This window comes from Arachis stenosperma, chromosome 3 (genome assembly GCF_014773155.1).
Source record: "Arachis stenosperma cultivar V10309 chromosome 3, arast.V10309.gnm1.PFL2, whole genome shotgun sequence".
NCBI lineage: Eukaryota > Viridiplantae > Streptophyta > Magnoliopsida > Fabales > Fabaceae > Arachis > Arachis stenosperma.
In genome coordinates, this window is record NC_080379.1 from 20,045,169 (window position 1) to 20,070,680 (window position 25,512).

General features: G+C 40.4%; 1 protein-coding gene across 2 annotated transcripts; it reads right to left on the reverse strand.

The window, feature by feature from the left end:
- Positions 1–10,845: 10,845 nt before the first annotated feature.
- Positions 10,846–16,654, reverse strand: LOC130970322 (peptide chain release factor PrfB3, chloroplastic). Of its 2 annotated transcripts, none has more exons than XM_057896372.1 (6): positions 16,231–16,654; positions 15,675–15,892; positions 14,882–15,082; positions 13,523–13,735; positions 12,469–12,646; positions 10,846–11,214 (listed from the first exon to the last, which is right to left on the reverse strand). In XM_057896372.1, exons 1-6 carry the CDS (start codon positions 16,421–16,423, stop codon positions 10,934–10,936), a joined length of 1,284 nt encoding a protein of 427 aa, XP_057752355.1. In that variant the 5' UTR covers positions 16,424–16,654; the 3' UTR covers positions 10,846–10,933. The 2 variants fall into 2 exon arrangements, with proteins under 2 accessions (XP_057752355.1, XP_057752356.1); XM_057896373.1 differs by having other exon boundaries at positions 16,235–16,465.
- Between the last annotated feature and the right edge of the window lie 8,858 nt (positions 16,655–25,512).

The following is a 25,512-nucleotide window of genomic DNA, read 5'->3' on the forward strand; positions in this document are numbered from 1 at the left end:
TAGTGAGAAAGACCTCCTGGGACGTCCCTCAAACAGGAAGGAGTTTCCTATTAAGGATCTAAAGGAATCTGAGGCTCATATAGAGACCATAGAGATTCCATTAAATCTCCTTCTACCATTCATGAGCTCTGAAGACTATTCTTCCTCAGAAGAGGATGAAGATGTAACTGGAGAGCAAGTTGCTCAATATTTAGGAGCTATCATGAAGCTGAATGCCAAGTTGTTTGGTAATGAGACTTGGGAAAGTGAACCTCCCTTGCTCATTAATGAACTGGATACTTGGATTCAGAAAATTCTACCTCAAAAGAAACAAGATCCTGGCAAGTTCTTAATACCTTGTACCATAGGCACCATGACCTTTGCAAAAGCTCTGTGTGATCTAGGGTCAGGGATAAATCTTATGCCACTCTCTGTAATGGAGAAGCTAGGGATCATTGAGGTACAACCTGCCTTGTTCTCATTACAATTGGTAGACAAGTCATTGAGACAAGCTTATGGAATAGTAGAGGACGTGTTAGTAAAGGTTGAAGGCCTTTACATCCCTGCTGATTTCATAATCTTAGACACTAGGAAGGAAGAGGATGATTGCATCATCCTTGGAAGACCTTTCCTAGCCACAGCAGGAGCTGTGATAGATGTCAACAGAGGTGAATTAGTCCTTCAATTGAATGGGGACTACCTTGTGTTTAAGGCACATGGCCATCCCTCTGTGACAGAAGAGAGTAAGCATGAAGAGCTTCTCTCAGTTCAGAGTCAAGAAGAGCCCACACAGTCAAACTCTAAGTTTGGTGTTGTAAGGCCACAACCAAACTCTAAGTTTGGTGTTAAGACCCCATATCCAAACTCTAAGTTTGGTGTTGGCAACTATACAACATTGACCTGATCACCTTGTGGCTCCATGGGAGCCACTGTCAAGCTATTGACATTAAAGAAGCGCTTGTTGGGAGGCAACCCAATTTTAATTATCTAATTTTATTTTATTCTATTTTATTGTTAGTTTGTGTTTTATTAGGTACATGATCATGAGGAGTCACGAAAAAAATCATCATAAAAATTAAAAACAGAGTCAAAAAAACAGCAGAAAAAAATTCGCACCCTGGAGGACGCACAGGCTGGCGTTCAACGCCAGTAAGATGCATCTGGCTGGCGTTCAACGCCAGAACAGAGCATCATTCTGGCGCTGAACGCCAGAAACAAGCAACATTCTGGCGCTGAACGCCAGGAATGTGCCCAGAGAAGAAAAGCTAGCGCTGAACGCCAGTAACAAGCATGGAACTGGCGTTCAACGCCAGAAACATGCTTTACATGGGCGTTGAACGCCCAGAATGTGCACCAATGGGTGTTTAAACGCCAGAATGATGCACGAAGGCATTTTACATGCCTAGTTGGTGCAGGGATGGAATTCCTTGACATCTCAGGATCTGTGGACCCCACAGGATCACCTCAGGATCTGTGGACCCCACAGAATCCCCACCTAACATATTCCCACCTTACCTCCTAATCCTATTTTTGTGATTTCTCTTCCCCATGTCACACTTCCCAACAACTTCAATCTCTGAATCTCTCTTCCCAATAAACACTCTTTCCCAAAATCCTTCACCAATCACCTCAATTCCTCTTTCCAATCAACCCATTCACCACTCACATCCATCCACTCTTCCCCATAAACCCCACCTACCTTCAAAAATTCAAAACCAATTTCCCACCCATTCCCACCCTAAATGGCCGAATACACACTACCCCCTCTCCCTATAAATACCCTTCCATTCTCCTTCATTTTCACACAACACAAACCCCTCTTCTCTCACTTAGCCGAACCCACCTCTCTCCCTCTCTACCATCTTTTCTTCTTCTTCTTCTTCTCTTCTTTCTTCTCTTGCTCGAGGGCGAGCAATATTTTAAGTTTGGTGTGGTAAAAACATAAGCTTTTTGTTTTTCCATTACCATCAATGGCACCTAAGGCCGGAGTATCCTCTAGAAAAGGAAAAAGGGAAGACAAAAGCTTCCACCTCCGAGTCATGGGAGATGGAAAGATTCATCTCCAAGAGCCATCAAGACCACTTCTATGATGTTGTGGCAAAGAAGAAGGTGATCCCTGAGGTCCCTTTCAAGCTCAAGAAAAATGAGTATCCGGAGATCCGACATGAAGTCCGAAGAAGAGGTTGGGAAGTCCTAACCAACCCCATGCAACAAGTCGGAATCTTAATGGTTCAAGAGTTCTATGCCAATGCATGGATCACTAGGAACCATGATCAAGGTATGAACCCGAGTCCAAAGAATTATCTCACAATGGTTCGGGGGAAATACTTGGATTTTAGTCCGGAAAATGTGAGGTTGGCGTTTCACTTGCCTATGATGCAAGGAGATGAACGCCCCTACACTAGAAGGGTCAACTTTGATCAAAGGTTGGACCAAGTCCTTATGGACATTTGTGTGGAAGGAGCTCAATGGAAGAGAGACTCCAAAGGCAAGCCAGTCCAACTAAGAAGACTGGACCTCAAGCCTATAGCTAGAGGATGGTTGGAGTTCATTCAACGCTCCATCATTCCTACTAGCAACCGATCTGAAGTTACTGTGGATCGGGCCATCATGATTCATGGCATCATGATTGGAGAGGAAGTAGAAGTTCATGAGGTCATCTCCAATGAAATCTACAAAATAGCCGACAAGCCTTCACTCATGGCACGGCTAGCTTTTCCTCACCTTATTTTCCATCTATGTTACTCAGCTGGAGTTATCATAGAAGGAGACATCCTCATTGAAGAGGATAAGCCCATCACCAAGAAGAGGATGGAGCAAGCAAGAGAGACCCCTCACGGTTCTCAAGAGATGCATGAGGAAGCTCATCATCAAGAAATCCCTGAGATGCCTCAAGGGATGCACTTTCCTCCAAACAACTATTGGGAACAACTCAACACTTCCTTAGAAGGTTTGAGCCACAATGTTGAACAATTAAGGGTGGAACATCATGAGCACTCCATCATTCTCCAAGAAATAAGAGAAGATCAAAGAGCAATGAGGGAGGAGCAACAAAGGCAAGGAAGGGACATAGAAGAGCTTAAGGACATTGTTGGACCTTCAAGAAGAAGACGCCACTAGAGGTGGATTCATTCCTTGTTCTTTATTTCTTTCTGTTTTTTCGGTTTTTAATGTTGTGTTTATCTATGTTTTGTGTCTCTACTTCATGATCATTAGTATGTAACCATGCCTTAAAGCTATGAATAAAATCCATTAATCATTCACCTCTCTTAAATGAAAAATGTTTTAATTCAAAAGAACAAGAAGTACATGAATTTCGAATTTATCCTTGAATTTAATTTAATTATATTGATGTGGTGACAATACTTTTGTTTTCTGAATGAATGCTTGAACAGTGCATATGTCTTTTGATCTTGTTGTTTATGAATGTTAAAATTGTTGGCTCTTGAAAGAATGATGAACAAAGAGAAATGTTATTGAGGATCTGAAAAATCATGAAATTGATTCTTGAAGCAAGAAAAAGCAGTGAACAAGAAGAAGCTTGCGAAAAAAAAAAGAGAAAATGGCGAAAAAAAAATAATAGGAAGAAAAAGAAAAAGCAAGCAGAAAAAGCCAATAGCCCTTAAAACCAAAAGGCAAGGGTAAAAAGGATCCAAGGCTTTGAGCATCAATGGATAGGAGGGCCCAAGGAAATAAAATCCAGGCCTAAGCGGCTAAACCAAGCTGTCCCTAACCATGTGCTTGTGTCATGAAGGTCCAAGTGAAAAGCTTGAGACTGAGTGGTTAAAGTCGTGATCCAAAGCAAAGAGAGTGTGCTTAAGAGCTCTGGACACCACTAACTGGGGACTCTAGCAAAGTTGAGTCACAATCTGAAAAGGTTCACCCAGTTATGTGTCTGTGGCATTTATGTATCCGGTGGTAATACTGGAAAACAAAGTGCTTAGGGCCACAGCCAAGACTCATAAGTAGCTGTGTTCAAGAATCAGCATGCTTAACTAGGAGAATCAATAACACCATCCGAAATTCTAAGTTCCTAGAGAAGCCAATCATTCTAAACTTCAAAGGAAAAAGTGAGATGCCAAAACTGTTCAGAAGCAAAAAGCTACAAGTACCGCTCATCTAATTAGGATTAATATTCATTGATATTCTGGAATTTATAGTATATTCTCTTCTTTTTATCCTAATTGATTTTCAGTTGCTTGGGGACAAGCAACAATTTAAGTTTGGTGTTGTGATGAGCGGATAATTTATACGCTTTTTGGCATTGTTTTTAGGTAGTTTTTAGTAAGTTCAAGCTACTTTTAGGGATGTTTTCATTAGTTTTTATGTTAAATTTACATTTCTGGAATTTACTATGAGTTTGTGTGTTTTTCTATGATTTCAGGTAATTTCTGGCTGAAATTGAGGGACTTGAGCAAAACTCTGAAAAAGGCTGACAAAAGGACTACTGATGCTGTTGGAATCTGACCTCCCTGCACTCGAAGTGGATTTTCTGGAGCTACAAAACTCCAATTGGCGCGCTCTCAACGGCGTTGGAAAGTAGACTTCCAGAGCTTTTCAGCAATATATAATAGTCCATACTTTATTCGGAAATTGACGACGTAACTTGGCGTTGAACGCCAAGTTCATGCTGCTGTCTGGAGTTAAACGCCAGAAAAATGTCATGATCCGGAGTTGAACGCCCAAAACACGTCATAACTCGGAGTTCAACTCCAAGAGAAGCCTCAGCTCGTGGATTGATCAAGCTCAGCCCAAGCATACACCAAGTGGGCCCCGGAAGTGGATTTATGCATCAATTACTTACTCATGTAAACCCTAGGAGCTAGTTTATTATAAATAGATCATTTAACTATTGTATTAGACATCTTTTGACAGTTTAATCTCTTGACTGTTTAGCCTTTGATTATTCGGTCTCTTGATCACTCAGGGGGCTGGCCATTCGGCCATGCCTGAACCTTTTACTTATGTATTTTCAACGGTGGAGTTTCTGCACACCATAGATTAAGGGTGTGGAGCTCTACTGTACCTCAAGTATTAATGCAATTCTATTTTCTTCTATTCAATTCTCTCTTATTCTTATTCCAAGATATTCATTCGCACCCAAGAACATGATGAATGTGATGATTATGTGACGCTCATCATCATTCTCACCTATGAACGCGCGTGATTGACAACCACTTCCGTTCTACATGCAACCGAGCTTGAATGTGTATCTCTTAGATTCCCCAACAGAATCTTCGTGGTATAAGCTAGATAGATGGCGGCATTCATGAGGATCCGGAAAGTCTCACCTTGTCTGTGGTATTCTGAGTAGGATCCTGGGAATCCGGAAAGTCTAACCTTGTCTGTGGCATTCCGAGTAGGATTCCGGTAATGAATGACCGTGACGTGCTTCAGACTCGCAAGTGCTGGGCGTTAGTGACAGACGCAAAAGAATCAAGGGATTCTATTCCAGCAGGAGCAGGAACCAACCAGTGATTAGCCGTGCTGTGACAGAGCGCGTGAGCGTAGTTTTCACTGCGAGGATGGGATGTAGCCTTCAGCCAGTGTGATGCCTCCAGACGATTAGCCATGCGAGTGACAGCGCAGAGGACCATTTTTCAGAGAGGATACAAAGTAGCCATCGTCGAACGGTGAACCCCTATACACAGCTTGCCATGGAAAGGAGTAAGAAGGATTGAGTTGAAGCAGTAGGAAAGCAGGCGTTCTTGAGCCATACAGTATCTCCATTCGCTTATCTGAAATTCCCACCAATGAATCTGCATAAGTATTCTATCCCTTTTATTATTTCAATTCTATTATTAATTTTCGAAACCCATAACTATTTAATCTGCCTATCTGACAAATACAAGGTCACCATAGTATGCTTCATACCAACAATCTCCGTGGGATCGATCCTTACTCACGTAAGGTATTACTTGGACGACCCAGTACACTTGCTGGTTAATTGTGCGAAATTGTGGAAAAATTATATAGAAACCATGGTGTTGGCATCATGTTTTTGGCGCCATTACCAGGGAATGAACAAGCAATGAATATTAACACATGAACAACAATTTCGTGCACCACATCACGTATAACGCCTAACCATAACAATAAATAAATCTCAGTCCCTTAATATTCTTCCATACCTTAGAAAACATTACTGTTTAGACACTTGAGAGCGGAAACGGTTTTGAACTTCCTCGAGAAAAAGTAGTTACACATTATTAAATATTACTTTAAGAGTCGGTGCGAGATTGAGACTAAAGAATTTAAACTTGGATGTATTTCTCCGTGTATAATGTAAATACAGAATAAGAATTGGAATGGAAGAACACACCTGAGGATTTGAACCTGAAAAGAGAAACGATCAATGCGCCTATCTTACGTTACTAAACTTGAATTTTGGGGGCAAAATTCCTAATTAGGTGGGTAGGATGTAAACCCCACAAATTTAGCAAATAATTAAAAGAAAAATTAAGTTTTAATAAGGAAAATTAAAAATGTAAATCTAATATTAAAATAGGATAGAGCTAATTGAAACGAAAATTTTGACAACAATTTCAAAGAAATCGGCCCAAGATTGGGCCGAACAGGCTAAACCGATTGAATAGGACCTAAATCAGACTCATGGGCCCCACCCACTCACTTAATAAAGTGAGTTCAGATCTTCTTTCTCCCTTCTTGCATGCAAAACACACTGCTGGGCAGCCATGGAAGAGTAGAAGAAGCAAACCCTCACCTAAACTTCAATCCTTGATAACTTTTTATCCGTAGCTCCGATCGCCACACTGTTTACGGCCACGCGTCTGCGACGTTGAGCTCTACAAAACCCAGTACCTTTCAAGGTGAGAAAATCAAAATCTCAGCTCCTATTCTCTCTTATTTAATTCGGGAATATTAAGGTTTTTGGATGTTAAAATTTTGGTTAAATTAATGATTATAGGATCAAGTTGAGTTGAGGAATAAGTGGGCTTTGGTTCGATTGAGGCACATACAAGGTATGGTTTAGGTTTCAGGTATATAATATGTAAGGTTTTGTGAAAACTTAGGCTAGAGAACTATAGGATAAGCTGAAATGGTTTTATGCCTTAAATGACAAGTCTTGTGATGTTGATGGTAAATTGATGGTTAGGTTTGTGTTGGAATTAATGAGTATGTGTTATGAGAATTAATAATGGTAAATTGAAGGTGTTGTTGGAGTATGTTTTAATGATTTATGGGTGTTTATTTTTGATTGATTGGTATTGTTGTGATAAATAATGTTGTGACAAAGATTGAAGACTTTTATGATAATAATAACATGTGAAATTGGAATAATATGTTGGTTGTGAGTAAAATGTGTAAAGTTGAGAAAATATGATATATTTGAGTTAGGGTTGTAAGAATGGTTGTGTGATGGTGAAAGGTAAGTGGTATTGATGATTTTGGTATGTTGAACTGAATAAGAATGGGTTTTGAAAAGGGAATGTGGTTTTGGGCAAAGTTGGGGTTTGGTGTATTTTGGTAAAAAGTACATTTTGATAAACTTTGAAAGTCCATAACTTACTCCTCAAATTTGGGATGCAAATGGGGTTTGTTTTATATTAAAGAATGTTTGATAAGCTTGAGATTGATATAAAGTTTGTGGAATACCGAATTTTGTAGAGAAAGTTATGGACGTCGAAAAATTGGTGCGAGAAACTGAATTTTGAATGTTACAGCAGAATCAAGTTTTTCTGGCGTGTGCCCACACACACAGTTGTGCGCACGCACACCTGGTATTTTTCAGAAAGTGTGCGCACGCACACACTGGGATAGGCCTTCTGTTGGTGGCGCTAGCACAGGTGAGGCGTATGCACACCAAGAGATATGTGCGCATGCACGCATTCGTGTGCACGCACACGTCTTGATATCTTTCTGAGCTGTGCGCACGCACACACCCTATTTTTCAGCACCTGTGTTTTTATGTTCTAAACATGATTTCAAACTTCTACACCCCTATTTTTGCCCTGTTAACCCTGGATCTTATTAGTAAGGCTAGTAATTAGCTGAAACTAGGAAATAGAGACAACTTGGGAAGGAAGTAAAGATTAAAAATGACGAACTATATAAGAAGGAGGTGCGTGTGTGAACGAGTCCTGATGCTAAGGTTTAAATAATTGACTTTCTACAAGTTTAATAAAATGTATAAGGCAAGTAAGCGAGTAATATAAGGATTTGAGAATTGATAACATTAATTAATCAAGAACAATAAGATGTATGATCAATGAGTTAAGTGAAATTGAGAATGATGAGATGGAATATGAATTAGTATTGAGAATGAAAATGGTAAATTGTAAGAAGTGATTGAATGACTTGAGCTTCGGGCACTGCCCCCATGTCAGCCGGGATTTTTTCCGTATTTATTATTGAGCTTGGGGTATTGTTTTTTTTCATGTCAACTTGGAGTGTTGTCTCTTCTCCCCATGTCAGCTTGGGACTCGTCCCATGGATATTATTGAGCTTGGGGGCGTTCTTTTTCCCATGTCAGGTTGGGGATCCTCTCCATGGTGTATTTTTAAGCTTGAGAACATGTCGGAATGGCTACGTAACCGACAGTTGATATCAACAACCATAGGACAGGCATGCATCATGTGCACATTGTTTGAATTGCTTATTTGTGAACTGTTTGGGAATGCCTACGTGATCATAACATGCTATTTGTTGTACCTGTTATCTGTATTACTTGTAAGTTACTTGTGTTTGCTTTGTTCGCTTATTTGTCTGTGTAAACTGATTGGTGATGAAGGAGCGGAGGAAGGGTGGACTGGTTTGGAGTTAATGTTAGGTTTAAAGTATGTAAGGTTAGAATTCTTTAGGTTACCTACCCCTTTGATGGCTTCTGCTTAGAGTTTTAAGTCTTATAATTGTATGTTGGAGTTCTAGGATTGCCTCTGGCATTTTTAGGACCTTATTTATTATTGCATGGCACCTTTACCATGTTGAGAACCTTCGGTTCTCACCCCATACTGTGTTATTGTTTTCAGATACAGGTCAAGAGGCTCCTCGCTAGGCGTCTGGATCCCTGAAGCGGAGCAGTTCTTAGGTTATTTTTTGTTCCTCAGTTCGTATATATATGTATACTTAGCTTGCTCTCCGAGAAACTTGATTATTTTGTTCCTTAGAGAGGATACAGGAGAGCTAGGATCCTATTATTGTATTTTGGGTATTTGAGATACTTATGTATATGTAAATATTTTTCGGCCAGCCTTGACTTCGCAGATTGAGTTAGGAGCTAGTTTCACTGTATTCTTGGCATTCTTTTACTCTCTCACTTTTCCATATCTGTAACCATTAGGTTTCTTAGCACGCAAGTAATTCCTTTTCTGAGTATTGCACTTTTTATTTTGCGTATTTGTTTTACCCGTTTTTCAAGACTCCTAGTTAAATATCTCTTTCACTATTATTATTATTATTATTATTATTATTATTATTATTATTATTATTATTATTATATGCTTACTTATAGAGGTCGTAATACTTTACTATCTCAGTCTTATGACTTAAGTATAAGACTAAGTATGGTAGGGTGTTACAAACTACACAAAACATGTTAATTTATTACTAAAAGTTAATAATTTCCTACTAATAGTAACTAATTTATTAGACTAATGCTAATTCAACTGTTTACATCCTCACCAGGAGAGGATGCATGCTTGACACGTGGCCTAGAAGACGCAAATTGGACGATCTGATTTGTGTTCCTCTAATCGGATTGTCCAATTACTAATCCTTAAATCGGACTGTCCAATTTTAAGTAACTGACACCACACACGCATATAGCACCCATGCACCCCATATCCTACACCATTTTACGCTCCATAACAAAATTAAAAAGTATACATATTCTTATACAATATTCTTATTTTATGCTTAAACTACTTAAACACATAACATTCTATATTATCCAAAGAGTTAGACTATAAGTATTTTTATTGTTATTTCATCTTAGCCTTATATTATTCTATTTAAAAATAAAAAGGATATAAGAGATTCAAAGTGCTAACTTGGGATTAATATAATAGGTGGGCTATAAAATTTGTGGCTACAAAGACAAAAATACTTTAATCATTTTAAATACATGTACGTAATAATAGTTAAAAATCAGAAGATCAAACAAGCTAAGTTTAGGATGATAGAAATAAAGAGAAAATAAATACCACACAAGAAAATATATAAATAATATATAAAATGCTCCACTTTCTGCTAATAAACACAGGTATAATTTCCATGCTAATTAGGGGGGAAAAAAACTCAATTTCCAATACAATAATTCATATTAATCATTAACATTTAACAAGTAAAAAATTCTCAATATATCAATGGTACAAATTTCAAGTATTCTCAAAATTCTCAAATTCCCATAATTTAAAAGATGTTAGGCTGTGATCAAGGAATAAACATTCTAAGTCTAGCATTTATCACTAATATGTGTACAAAATTACCTAAACTAACTACGGGAACAAAACCAAGAACGTAGTGAATAAGTAATTAATATAAAAGAAAGAAAAATGAACAAATCGATTCTCGACTTTTTGGTTCGCAAACATTTAGATTTATGAGAATTTAAAAATATGTTTAAATTTCTGATCTTTTCAAAATCTGGACACATCGATCTCTGAATCTAATTTGTCCTATTTTAAAAACTCTTCTACGTGTGCATCAGTATTAACCAAGTCAATAAAACAAGAATCATATTTAATTTTTCTGTTATGTCTGACATATCCAAGTGAACATGAAAGATCGATATGTTTAAGTTTTAAAAATGTCAAAAATTTAAATGTATTTTTAAATCTTCGAGAATTTAAATGTCTATAAATTAAAAGATTATTTATCTTTTTTTCTAAAAGGAAAATACCAAAGCTTAGAATTGCCATTTTATTTTGACTATGGATCATATTGTCCAATAAAATAATAATTACAGATCGGATTAGGTATTCATTCTAAAACTTTATGACATGAGTCTGGTATTAACGTGAGCTGCGATAAGGGGTCCAATATTCCCATCCAAGACAGAGATTAAGTCTGGCAACTCAATGCCAGTCTTTACATCATGTACTAACTTGTATGGATGAGAGGTATAACTCCTGGTTTCTTCTTGCACCGGATTTACAATTTTGCCCTTGCTTATACTCCTTATACTTTCAACCCCTTGTTCCATTGCTATCACTTGAAGTTTAGCTTTTAATCTGTTTAGTGCTTTCATCTTATTTGCGAAGTTGCTTCTCTCACCTGTAAAACGACAACAAAGGGAGAGGGGAGAAATAGTAATAAATAAATGAAATTAATTAATCAAGAAAAGTCTGGTATCAACTTTTAAAAGTGCTAATATAGGGGACAAACTTGGCAGTGTAATTAAGTTCTGTCATATTATTAATAGATTAAATATGACTGATGACAATTATTTTTTATCCCCAACAAACACTTCTCCAAGTGATGTTAGAAATCAATGTAACTGCGACCTTGATTAAATCAAAGTGAGTATTACAGAAGTTGTTAAATAGAATCATATGACCTCTAAATATCAATCACATTAATAATTTCCGAAACAAGTCATGTCCAGTTTTGAGTCCTTAATCCAAAGATTGGGGTAAGATATAGTGAATATTGATGCTCATTCAACCTTTATATAGCAACAATTTTTAGAAGTAAATCTAATTAATTTGGTTTAAGCTAGGATGACGAACTATAAAAGCAAATCTCTGCCGGCACCAGTTTTCCACCATCCACCATATCCAAAGTTCAAGACCTTAAATAAAACTAAAGCAGAACCACTTAAAACAACTTGAAGTAACTGACAGTTACTACAATAAAGTAATACTTGGTGAAAATAATGTCTTGTAATTTTCAGGATCTACCACTCTCTGAACTAGCAAAGAATCCATAATGTTGCATGAGGAGCTTTTTGTTACCCACTAAAAAAGGACAGTCCGGTACACAAACATCCCATGTTAACACAGGGTCCGGGAAAGAGCTGCACCCAAAGGATGTAATTTACGTACCGTAACCTGATAATTACATTAGTGGTTGTTTCCACAGCTTGAATCCGTGACCTTGAGGTCACACGGAAACAACTCAACCGTTGCTCCAAGGTTCCCCTTCTTTTTTGACTTTTGTTACCCATTAGTTATCTAAAATAACAGTGACGGCAGGGTATCCCAATTTCTCACATCGGAAATTAGCGGAACTACTTTATTTTTTATGTTTTAAAAAAGGATACTAATGTAACAAGTAATGCAGTACATTGCAAAATCAGTGATGGCAGAAAGCTCTAGCAATGACACTTTCCCTCATGACTGCAGCGGGAAGAGACGGAAACTAATTTTGCAAATGTTTCAATGCAAAGTAATTGGGCTATCTTGCAAGTAAAGTAGCAGATCATCAATGACCAAAGGGAGAAAAATTAAGTATCAGAACATGTGGGGCATTGCAATTTCAGCTTCAGACAACAAAATTGTAAATATTTTATCTCAAATATAGGCATACCAGATGACTGGACACTTATGCCAGTTGGTATATGTTGAATGCAGACTGTAAGACCAGTTTGTTTCTTCTGTTCTACCGGAATCGAGGGCGATGAGATAATCAAATCCTCAGAATCAATTTCTAGATCACACGGATTTTCAAGGAACATGGGAATAACATCTACAATTGCCAAGCTAGCCTGTAAAATTTAACTTCAATCAGCATTCTAAACTAAATGATTTAATCAAATCTTCTGGTGCGTAGTCAAAAGCTCAAAATAACAAAAAAAAATCTTCAATAAAATATAAAATGTCAACAGCCATGCGATGATTGTAGAATTATAATCCAATCAACCGAAGCAATAATGTTGCAGAACCTCATTGTCACAAATCTAGCCAGATAACAGGCTAATGATCAGAACTCAAGTTAGTGTCATTGAAATATCATCCAATCCAGAATCCATCAAGCATTTCTGCAATACATTTTCTAGTTTATGAAAACACAATGTTTTTAATGGTAACGTCCTTCATATACAAAGGATGGTTACAACGATCTCACTTAAGTAAATTAAAACAGTTCCATCTTTTGTCATTGTATTTTTAATCCATGCGAACAAATAAAAGATTCCATAGGTCAAGTTTTTTTTTAATTAACTTTTACTGCAAATAGGTGAAACATGCATGACCTCTCACTTCATCGTGGTTTGTTTGTAGACACATAATGTCAGAAATCTAGAGCTACACAGTTTCTAAAAGCTACAACGTCATATTTGAAACTTTTCCTAGCATTCAAAGTTTTATTTACTCAGAAACAAGGTCGATTTGTAACGGCTAGTAGAAAAGCTTGCTAAACAGTAACAACAACAATTATAAGAACAGATATGATAAGCTCAAGCTAACTATGCGTATCCGTACAATGATTATGCAATGATAGAGTTAGAGTTAACATTAAAGATGTGGAATTAAAAGACTCTACTTCCCAAGAAAAATGTCTCTATGATAATATGCCATGTGAACATAACAGTGCACTAGAAATGAATGTTTACTTTTAGTAAGACAAAAGGAATTGTTCAGACCTCAAGCTCTGAAGACTCATTTGGGGAATCACTTATCAGTTTGTGAACTCCTTTTTCCCCTGAAAGATAGCCATAAGCACACTCGAATTCAAGCTCTATCGTTGCTGAGTTAATTCCTCCGTTCTTGAATGGATACCTATCAACAATCCTTCCCTCATAACCTTGTTTCTTGGCCCATTTAAGATACATGCTAAGGAGTCGTTCTGCCCAGAGCTAATTTGAGCATAAGATTTTAAAAAATAAAGAAAAAAACCAGAAAACCTTCAAATGAATAGTGAGAACATAAAAAATTGATCTTAAGGCAGATAGTCAACAAATCAACTTTAGAATGTCGCGATGTGCCTAGCAGCTTTCTAGGATTAACCAATTGTAAAATGGATACATTTGAAACTTTTAGCACTTGAAGAAAAATCTCAAACAATTAACCTCAAATTTGTTAGAGAATGTCCTAATAAAGCATAACTTTAATTGATGGAAACCATGTTGATACTTCATTTCAATACAAGCACTTCCAAACAAACATGACATGTATCAAATTCATTAACTGACGGAATTTTCTTTCTTTTTCTGTCTAAATCACTAATATCTGGAGTCTACTAGATTCTAGCTACCCTAAGTTAAGCTGAGTTGACTTATTGTGGGAACAAATTATTAAACTCTAGCAATGCTAGTTTTCTCCTTCTAGAATACCCAAGCCGAAGACCTTAAGATGAATATGTGCCAAACCATAGGAAGCAACCATGTATTGATAAAACACACACACACAAACAAACACACAGGATAAAAAAGAAATGAATGTAATGAAAGAATAGGGTTTTACTGGGCAGTGCATGTAAATTAAAATTTTAATTGCCAAAGAAAAAACAACTCCTTTCTAAGAGGAGAACAACTATGATATTTTTGTTCAAAATGTTTACCTGTTAAGAAATATTTGATTTACAATTACAACAATTAAGCTTTGTCCCACTGGGTAAAGTTGGGATCAAATAATATGGACCAAACAACATGATAATATCCTACTGTAAATCATCTTTTCAAACCTTAGCATCAACACCCATGTTATTAGATATGACAAAGTTTTATAATGAGTTATTTATTGACAACTTAACAAAGCCCTCTTGATTCATTTGCATTTGGAAACAATTATATAAAGATTTGAAACAAAGCAAATCATGAGAAGACACTACTTGATTTGGATCGTGAAAAATCGCTAAAGTGAAAAACAATTTTGAAGTGCATAATAATTCGGGTTTAGTTCTCACCGAGTGTATTAACAAAATTCAACAAATATAAATCAAGTTCACAAGTTATAAGTCCAAAGAATCACATAATGAAGTTCAAATATTACATTCATCAAACCTTAGGATAGATGCCTCCAGGTCCAGCTTTTATAATCAGACAAGCTCCCGACAGGTCAAATGGTCCCTTAAGAAGCTTAGACATCTCATATTGATCCAAAATCTTATTTGCACCCAAAGATGCATCATACGCTTGTTTGTAGAGCCCGTAATCAATGGCATTCACCTCAGCTAAGTGCTTGATCAACTTGGCTTCCTCTACCTGCAGGAACAAGACTTAGAACAATTATCACTTTCTTTTCAAATTTGATGAAATCCAAAAGACGTTGAAAATAAATTGGAGCGACCGAGTCACAAAGGTTATAGAAATCTACTTCTTGAGCCATAGGATCATAAAAAGTTATTAATTATAATCATATTGGAAGAAAAATTCTGGCTAACCTTCTGAGGATAAGGAATTTAATGAAAGAAGCTTCATCACTTTTTAAGAGGTGTGGTGGAAGAAGCAGCAAGAAACTCAACTCCACTTCTCAATTTTAAATGGCTTCAAGTGATAAAACTATGAAGTAATTCCTCTTTTCTTTTTTCTTTTTTCGTTCTTTTTCTTTGGGTGAAAATTTTTTCTTTATAGCACAGCTATCTAAGTAGATGTCATATGTATGAAACTTCTCAGACATAGAAGTCTCATTGCATGATTTTTTTGTTTGAAGTTACTGCCACACTCTCATGCTTTTGTACAGCTTACCAGAATCCGCAAGACTATTTTAATGGCCAAAACAATCCTCACACCATCATGGAGTAAAAGATAAATAATTTATCAAAGTTCTGGCAAAAGTAACGGGAGAATAATTTACCATGTATCTTAAATCCTTAAGAGAATCAACCACTTTGATGCTATTAGCCAGGTTGACAAGAATTTCATTGGATTTAGCTGGATCATCCCACATATCAAAAGCACGTAGAATTTCTTCGTGCTTAGTTCGTTTGGCTTCTTCGATTTCTAAGGCTGTTGATGTGAACATCTCAGCACGAAGAACAGCATCTTCAATTTTCCTTCTTAGAGAAAACAAACCTGATCATATTGAAATAACTGTCATGAATAATTGAAAATTTAATAAGTAATTTATTAGTTATAACAGCCATTATGCTACCAAGATTTATAGTTTGACATTGACTTCAATTTAGCTCATCAGATTTATAGAAGAGCATTCAACTGTTCAAACACTTATAAGAAGCAAGTGATTATTTGCATTTGATATAACCCAAAGCCTGAATGGAATTTAGAATGGGAGAAACGATATGCATGACCCCTCATAACAATACCAGACATGGAGCGAAAGCACATTGAATTTTGAACAACTAAAATCGCTGCATTCTCACAGTAAACATCAAAAGAAGAAAAGAACAGACCTACTTGTTTGTAGACATCCTTGTTGTCAGGCATGGAGTGACAAGCTCTAATTCTGTAAGAACAAAACAGAAGCTCAGCATGTGGCTTCTTATTCGTCGTCACCAGAGAATGGTGCTGCCGTTTTGAATAGAAAGAGGATGCAACTTCGTGAGCTGTTCTAAGAAATGAGGCTTCAGAGGCCACAGTTGCCATAACCGTTAACTGAGGTTTCAGTTTGAAGCAGTGAGAGATTCGGATTTGAAATTAGTGGGATTCACCGCCGCTATACCTCCCTCCGTCAACCACTACCGCAAGCCCCAGAGGAAGGGAAGGAGGGAAAGGGTAGTGCGGTTATGAGAGGAAGAGGATAGAACAAGAGGTTGGATGGGCAAACAAGAAGACACAAATTGGATGTGCTTCTTTGCTGGTAGCATCTAGCTACAGCTGGTGGTGGTGTTGGATATAGGGATAAAATTAGGTAATTGGTACGGACGGTACAATGATAAATTCATTCATATCCATACATTTAAAATATGGATAAGTAATAATAAGCTATGTAAAATTTATTTTTCATATCATCATTTAATTTTTTTTAAATATATATTATATCAACATTTTTATTAAAATATTCTTTTAATTAAATAAAAATAAAAAATATTTATTTATTTAATTTTATAAAAAAAACTTAAATATTCTTTTTTTTGTATATATTAGGGCTTATTTAGAAACTTTAGAAGTAACTTTTTTTAACTTTTGACTTATGAAAAGTAGTAGTATTAATGTCTGGTGCAATTTTCAAAATCAAATTGTAATTTTTTAAGAAACTATTTAGGAGTTTATAAAGAAGTTAAAAAAATGACTTCTTTCATAATACTTCTATTTTTCATCACATTTCTATAAAATAAGCACTTTTAGAGTTAAAAATCCAAATACAAAATAACTTATTTATAAGTTACTTTTAATAGAGTCATTTATTGTTTAAGTTATTTTATCAAAAGAGCTTAATTAAGTTGGTTACCCAAACTGGACCTTAGACAAAAATTACTTTTTTAGATTAATTAAATTGTTTAATTTTATAATTTTAAAATTTAAATAATCTAAAAAATAAAAACAAAAATATATTTAACAAAATCATTTGTCTATTCATAAATTCTAATCAATTATTTATACCAAAAAATTAAATAAATTTAAAAAGTATTAAACAAAATCACTTTGTTCTTTGTTTGCTGAGTTCTCACGCAACCCTCATCTCTAATTGTTCATACTAAAAAAAATCATTTGAAAAAGAAAAAGTATAGGGTACCAACATGTTATCTGCCAATTTATTACCAACAATGATTAATTATTATATTTTAAACACATATATAAAGAGACACATCTAAAAATATATTTATAAAGACACTTCTATTAAATACAACTATAAAAAAGACATTTTTATTAGACACATCTACAAAGACACTTCCATTAAACACACTTATAAATAAGAGTTGGCAGATGTTGGCAGAAATGTTGTTGGTAACGTAGCGGGAATTGAGAAAAAAATAAAAGAACAAAGCTTCATGTCTTCATCTTCTTAGATTTTTCACCAGCACACTCTCAACCAACGTCTCTCTCATTCCCAATTCTGAGACTCAAACTCTCTCTACTCATTACACAGTCACACTCACCGGCGTCTCGTTGCTCCTCTCCTCTCGTCGCCGGCGTTTCAATGTCTCGCAGCCTTCCCTAGGCTCTTCCTCACCGGCGACAGAAGCACTCGTCGGATCGTCGTCTTCTGGTTTCAAGTACTCGTCGTCGCGAGTCGCCGTGGATCGTGGACCGTCGTAGGGTCGTCACTTGCTTCGTCGCTCGTCCTCTTCTGGGGTCGGATCCTCTTGGTAAGTCCATGCATCATCAGTTCCCCTGTTCTCCCTTTCCCAGATTCCATTCTCCCTGTATTTTGAGATGATGTTGAATTGGTAATCAATTAATTTGTTAGCGATTGAATCTTGAATTTGTTGCTGTCTTGCTGAATAATCACCGAGTTTAATTTTTTTTTTCTTTGCTAAAAATCATCAGAGTTGAAGTAACTCCTCCTGTCTTCCACTAACCCTAGGTATAAATCTAATTTGTTGTTATTATAATTGTTGAAGTAACTCCTCCTGTTAACCAGCATGCATCAGAGAAGTCTTCTTATATGTGACTGAAAATCATGCTTATTTACATAATCTAATTTGTAAAACGAAGATGAATATGAACCATTCAAGAGGGAAAGGGAATATTTTACAGGTCCAAAATCCAAATGGCTATCAAAGGAATAGCATAACAGTGTTAGTCTGTCATGATTTATACATAAGCCTTGATTTGTTCAGATGCATTAGTTAGAGTTCTTCATTATCGTCTTTTGCACCTTTGTTGTCAGTTCATATGTAGATGTTAATAGTTTGACATTCAACTAGATTTAAGATAGCTTTTGTTATTATTTTTTTATTTTTTAATTTTTTTTATTGTGAATTGATATTAAATTGGCCCTTCTGTCTCTTTCTCTTTATAGATGCTTACCTGGGTATCCCTTCAAGTGTCCCAAGCTACAGATTACTCCTGAGAATGGCTTATCAGAGAGTGACACTAATAAACTATTGTCACTCCTCCGTGATCAGATATGATCCCAGTTTATACCTCAATATATTTCTCTACTCATACGCTTCAATGTTGTTGAATTGTTGACCTTTGGTGCATTTATTGTGTTGTAGGTAGTGTTGTAGTAATATTTATGGCTAAGATGAAATATTGGTTAGTGTTCGGTAGTCGGGTGCCGGACAAGTCGGGTGATCAATGATAGGGGTGGCAATGCATCGACTTGGGAAGCGTTGGGCTAGGATCAGCCGAGTAGCCGAGCTCTCGTCACAGGAGGAGATGGAAAAGGGGGGGTGCCACCTGCAAAGACACTCAGACGCTCAAGTCAGTTAGTGTGCAGGTGGGAGATGTGACAGGTGTAAAGGTGACATACCTTGGGGAAGGGCAGGTCCTTCCCTATTTATATCGTGTCAGAGGTGGGCCCCACAAGGACAGGCCCATCTTCCTCGAAGCTTCCTCACAGCTGCAGCGAGGAGCTGGCAGGGACGCGTGTCCGGGTCACACGGTAAGGCACATGTGCCCGACCGCCCGGGTCGGGTACTCACCGGGTCGGCCCAACCCGGGGCAGATTGGGCCAGGCCGTTACAGTGCCCCCACGCGCCGCTAATCGACCGTTCAGGTCGTTGGAGGCGAGTTATTTCTCCTTTGTCGTCGTGAATTCGCTCGTCCGTGTGGGAGACGCGCTACTCGTATCCGCTCGCGATTCGGGGCGTTCGTTTGTCGCCTCGTTTCTCGCGAGGGGCATTAAATGCTCATTAAGGGTCGAAGAAACCCACGCGTGTAAAGACTGTCTTGCCCCCAGCCTTTCGCGCTTCCACTGAAGTGGTTTTAAACAGTTTACGTTTCGTTTTTCCCCTTCTTGCTCTTCTGATCACACTGCCCACTCCTTCCTCCTACATTTTCACTATCAGAAGTTATTTTCATTGCTCCGGTGCGCTTCGCTTTTATCCAAACTTCCTCGATCAACCAGGTAACCACCCTTTTTGCTTCAATGGTAGCTTGCATGTCTGTTTATGCCTATTGTGGGTATCTTTTCTGTGTTTGTTTTTGTTCTCCATGGATGCATTTTCTTTGCGTTTTATTTTTACCATCTGTGGTGTGTCATGGGGGTTTTGCGCCATTGCTTTGGCCCTGGTTTTGTTTAGTCCCCCTTGTGGTTATGCCACGTGGGGTTTCTTTAGGTTTTCCCTGGCTTCAGACCTCACGGACTAACCGCGCGGTGCCCCCACTGTAGGTATGCCTCGTGTCGTTAGCCAAGCATCTAGCTCCGCCGCGGGTTACGACCCGTATGCGTGGGTGGTTTCCGACCTCAAGAACTCTCCCAATCAGATGGGTGAGGAAGAGCTCACGGAATTTCGCCAAGCCGAGTATCTCTGTGGGGGTACCGACGAGGAGGCAAACTATGACGTATACGTTCCTGCCCCTCACGAGCGGCTTTATGAGATTAACTTTCATGCCCCCTGGGTTCCCGATTGGATCTGGTTCTACAAGGCCATGTTCACTCAGGTGGGGGTTCGCATTCCCCTTTCCTCCTTCCAGATGGACCTCCTGAATCGAATTTCGGTGGCTCCGTCTCAATTACATCCGAACAGCTGGGCTTCCGTCCGCTGTTTCGAGATGGTGTGCGAGTACTTGGAGTTGCCGACCTCTGTTGACGTCTTCCTCTTTTTCTTTAGTCTAACAAACCCTTCGAAGGAGGGGAAACACAAGAAAGGTTTCATGTCCTTTCGGTCTGCCCAAGGCCGGAGGATCTTTGGTTTGTTCGAGGACTCCTACCACGGGTTCAAGGACAAGTATTTTAAGGTCCGCCCGGTCAAGGGTCGTCACCCCTTTTGGCTGTCTTTGGAAAAGCAGCGCCTCATCCCGACGTATTGGAGCTTCGGGGCGGGGTCTAATCCTTTTATTAAAGTCTCTTACAACAAGTTGTCGGCCGTGGACCGGCGGGTGGCCGACATCTTGTGGGCGGTTCTTGGGAGGAACAATGTGAATCCACACCTCCTTATGGGTAACCGGGAGGCCGCTAGAGATTATATTCGTGAGTTTCCTTTGTCGTGTCATCGCCTGCTTAAATGTTCCGTTGTTGCCTTTACTAATTCGTTTCTTTGCTTTTACTAATTCGTTTCTTCTTGTTTGCAGTGGGACTTTCTGTCGAGGTGACCGGCATGGATAACCTGTTCGAAACTTTCCTTAAGGACGACGCGGGTGAGGAAACTGGAGGACAGGAGGCGACGGCTCCTCCAGAAGCTCCTCCGGAAGTGCATCCTCCCGAGGTTGAGACTTCTGCGAAGGTCGCCACTCCGACTTCTGCAACCCCGATTCCTCCAGAGGTTCCCGTTCCCGGGCACTCGTCTTCAGCTCGTCGTGAGGAGGAGGAGGAGTTGTCCATCATCCCTACTCCCAAGAGACAGAGGTTGCATTCCAGTCCCGAGGGGGTTTTAACCGTCATGGAAAGGAACTTTGACGCTGTGACGTTTATAGATACCCAGCTGCTCCCGGGTACGGAGGATCACTTCCATGGCACCGACCTCTCGGGGCAGGCTCGGTGGATGTACCGTACCCTCCTTCGCGGCGCGGCCATAGCCCGAAAGGCTGAGTCTGAGCTTTCTGGTATGGCCTCGCTTCGTCGGAAGCTTGAATCTGCTGTCGATGCCAACAACAAGTACAAAACCCAAGTTAAAACGCTTCAGGATCGGTTAGTTGAAGCGGGGAGTAAGCTCGACGCCGCCCAGAAAAAGGCTGCTTCGGCGGAGGAGAAATTGAAGACTGCCGACACCTCTGTGGCCCGCTTGATGGAGCAGGAGGTGACTTTGAAAAACCAATTGAGTGCCGCGCAAGGTCGGGTGTCCGTTCTGGAGAAAGAGCGGGACGAAGGGATGGCGTCCGCTAAGACTGCCCGGGAGGAAGCGAAGTTATTCAAGCGGAAACACAAAGAGGTCAGGGAGCAAGGGAAGAATGCGATTTTCACGACTGAAGATGCCCTCAAAGCTCAAGTGAAAACTATTTCCCCGGACTTCGATGTGTCGGCAATTGGTGTTTTCAAGACCATCAAGGATGGGAAGGTCGTTGATATGCCGAAGAAATAATGTTTGTACTATTAAACTCTTCTTTTGCTGAACCTTGTACTGTGACTTTCGGTGCCCGTTAATGGGCTTATGGGATCGTTTACCCGTTTGTTTAATTTCTAGTTTTACTTGCTGTCGTTTCGTTTCCGTTTAGTCGCGTTTGCCGTTTGTGGCGTTCTTTTTGTTAAGGTCGTTTACCGCGTTTCGACTTGAGGGGCTCCCGGGGTGATCAGTCCCGGGGCCGTGTATCCTTGTTTTCATAGTAGTCGCTCGAGAAGTTAGTGATAACATAGACAAAAAATCGCTTCTCAAAAGGTTAGTGATAACATAGGCAAAAATGGCGTATGAAATTCGAGCGAGTTTAATCATTATAATTGAGGATATTGAAGTACTATTACAGAAATGGCTTAGGAATAAAACCTTCTCAAGTTATCCGCATTCCATGTCCTCGGGACCTCTTTGCCGTTGAGTCTTTCTAACTTGTACGCTCCTCTTCCGATTACCTCTTTGATTCGGTACGGTCCTTCCCAGTTTACCGCCAGCTTGCCTTCCCCTGGGGTGGACGGGCCGATGTCGTTACGCCTCAGAACGAGGTCGTTCTCTTCGAACTTTCTCTTGAGCGCTTTGGCGTTGTAACGTAAAGCCATTCTCTGTTTTAGTGCCGCCTCCGCCAGTTGGGCCATTTCCCTGGTCTCCTCTATCAGGTCCTTTTCGACAGTTTCCTCTATTCCCTTCAGAAGTAGTCGTGGGCTCGGTTCCCCAATCTCTACTGGTATCACTGCATCTGTCCCGTACGTTAGTCGAAAGGGCGTTTCTTTAGTGGAGGACTGCTCTGTTGTTCGGTAGGACCATAGGACTGAGGCGAGCTCGTCGGCCCAAGCGCCCTTTTTGCCGTCCAACCGTTTCTTGAGCCCTAGCAGGATGATTTTATTTGCGGACTCGGCCTGGCCGTTTGTCTGTGGGTGTTCCACCGAGGAGAATCTCTGCTTTATGCCCAGGCCGGCGAGGAATTCTATGAATTTCTTGTCGGTGAATTGTGTCCCATTGTCCGAGATGATGACTTCCGGGATACCGAACCGCGTTATGACTTGTCTCCACAAGAATTTCCTACAATTGGACGAGGATATACTGGCCAGCGGTTCGGCTTCTATCCATTTCGTGTAGTAGTCAATAGCAACTATAAGGTATTTGACTTGCCCCGGGCCTATGGGAAAGGGTCCTAAGAGGTCGACTCCCCATTGGGAGAATGGTCGGGAGGACGTTAGCAGGCTGAGCTCAGAGGCTGGCGCACGATGGAAGTTGGCGTTTTCTTGGCACTTGACGCACTTCCTGACAAATTCCATGGAGTCGGTCATCATTGATGGCCAATAGTATCCGGCTCGGATTAACTTCCTCGCTAGGGCCTTGCCTCCTATGTGGTGGCCGCAACACCCCTCATGGACTTCCCTAAGGACGTAACCCGTCTGGTCGGGGTGTAAACACTTCAGCAGGGGGTGGTTGAACCCTTTTCTGAACAGCTGACCCTGGATGATGGCATATCTGGCAGCCTCCCTTCTTAGCTTCTTGGCGTCGTTTTCGTTGTCGGGGAGCTTGCCGTTTTCTAAGAAATCGGTGATGGGGTCCAGCCAGGAGGGGTTTAGCTTTGAGAGGTGTAGCGTGACCGCCGGTTCTTTCATCTTCCCTTGGATGAGAGATCGGTTGCCCTCTCCCGGTTTAGTGCTGGCCAATTTCGACAAGAGATCTGCCCGTGTGTTCCTTTCTCTCGGGACGTGCTGGATCGTGACTTCTTCAAACTTCCGGCTCAGGTCCCTAACTTTTTCCAAGTATTTCTGCAGTAGGGGGTCCCTAGCTTGGTAGCTCCCGTTTACTTGGGAAGTAACGATCTGTGAGTCGCTGCATATCTCTAACCTCGTTGCCCCAACTTCAGTTGCTAAGGCCAATCCTCCTATCAGGGCTTCATATTCTGCTTGGTTGTTTGAGACGGGGAACTCGAACTTAATTGACTGTTCGTACACGACCCCGGCTGGGCTCTCCAAGATGATTCCGGCGCCCCCGAACGCTTGGTTGGAGGCTCCGTCAACATGGAGCTTCCACCGTGTTTTCGTGTCTTCGGCCGGATCTCCCGCTACTTCTACCAAAAAATCCGCCATCGCCTGCGCCTTGATGGCTTGCCGGGGTTCGTATCGTATGTCGTATTGGGAAAGTTCGATGGACCAGGTCATCATTCTCCCCGCCAGGTCGGGCTTTTGTAGCACTTGTCGGATCCCTTGGTCCGTTCTTACGACAATCTGGTGACTTTGGAAGTACTGCTTTAACCTCCGCGAAGAGGTCAGGAGCGCCAGAGCTAGCTTCTCCAGTTTGTTATACCTCAATTCTGCCCCTCGTAGGGCCCTGCTAACAAAGTAGACTGGTTGCTGCCTCCTTCCTTCTTCCAACACCAAAACCGCGGCCAAAGCTTCTCCTGTTATAGCGAGATAAAGGTATAACGGTTCCCCATCTTTCGGTTTCCCGAGGACCGGAGGTGCCGATAGAATCTCCTTAAAGTGCTGAAAGACTTCCTCGCATGCGGGTGTCCACTCGAACGCAATTCCTTTCTTCATGAGGTTGAAGAACGGCAGGGCCTTTGTTGCCGATGCTCCGAGAAACCGTGACAGCGAGGCTAGCCGTCCTGCTAGCCTTTGGACGTCTTTTATATCTCCCGGGCTCTTCATCTGGAGTATCGCCTGGCACTTCTCCGGGTTGGCCTCCACCCCTCTCTGAGTTATCATGAATCCGAGAAATTTCCCTGCTTCCATGGCGAAAGCACACTTGAAGGGGTTCAGCCTCATGCCGTGTCGTCGGAGGGACGCAAAGACACTTGCCAGATCGTTTAAAAGATCATTAGGTCGTGTCGTCTTCGCAAGGATGTCGTCCACATAGACTTCGACTGTCTTCCCTATAAGGTCGTGGAATATCCTATTCATCAGCCTCTGGTACGTTGCCCCCGCATTTTTTAGACCGAATGGCATCACCTTATAGCAGTATGTTCCCCCTGGCGTTATGAAAGCCGTCTTGTCTTCGTCAGGACGGTGCATCGGTATCTGGTTGTAATCGGAGTAGGCGTCCATAAAGCTCAGATACCGATATCCCGCCGCGGCATCAACGAGTGCGTCTATGTTAGGGAGGGGGAAGCAGTCCTTCGGACAAGCTTTGTTGAGGTCAGAGTAGTCTACGCACATTCTCCACTTGCCGTTGTGCTTTTTCACCAGGACCACGTTCGAGAGCCACGTCGAGTAGTCCACTTCTCGTATAAAGCCTGCCTCGAGGAGGCTGGCCGTTTGCTTGGCCACCTCCTCTGCCCTTTCTGCCGACATTTTCCTCCTACGCTGGGCTACTGGACGCGCTTCCGCCTTAACGGATAAATGATGCGACATGACTCTTGGGTCTATGCCCGGCATGTCGGCCGGTGTCCAGGCGAACAAGTCTCTGTTGGCTCTTATCATTTCGACCAAGGGCTCCTTTAGCTCGCACGGGAGGTTCTTGTTGACGAATGTGAATATGTCCTCTTCGTCGCCGAACCTAAACTTCTCTAGATCTCCTTCTGGTTCCGGCCTGGGCCTGTCGTCTACCCTGGCATCTAGGTCG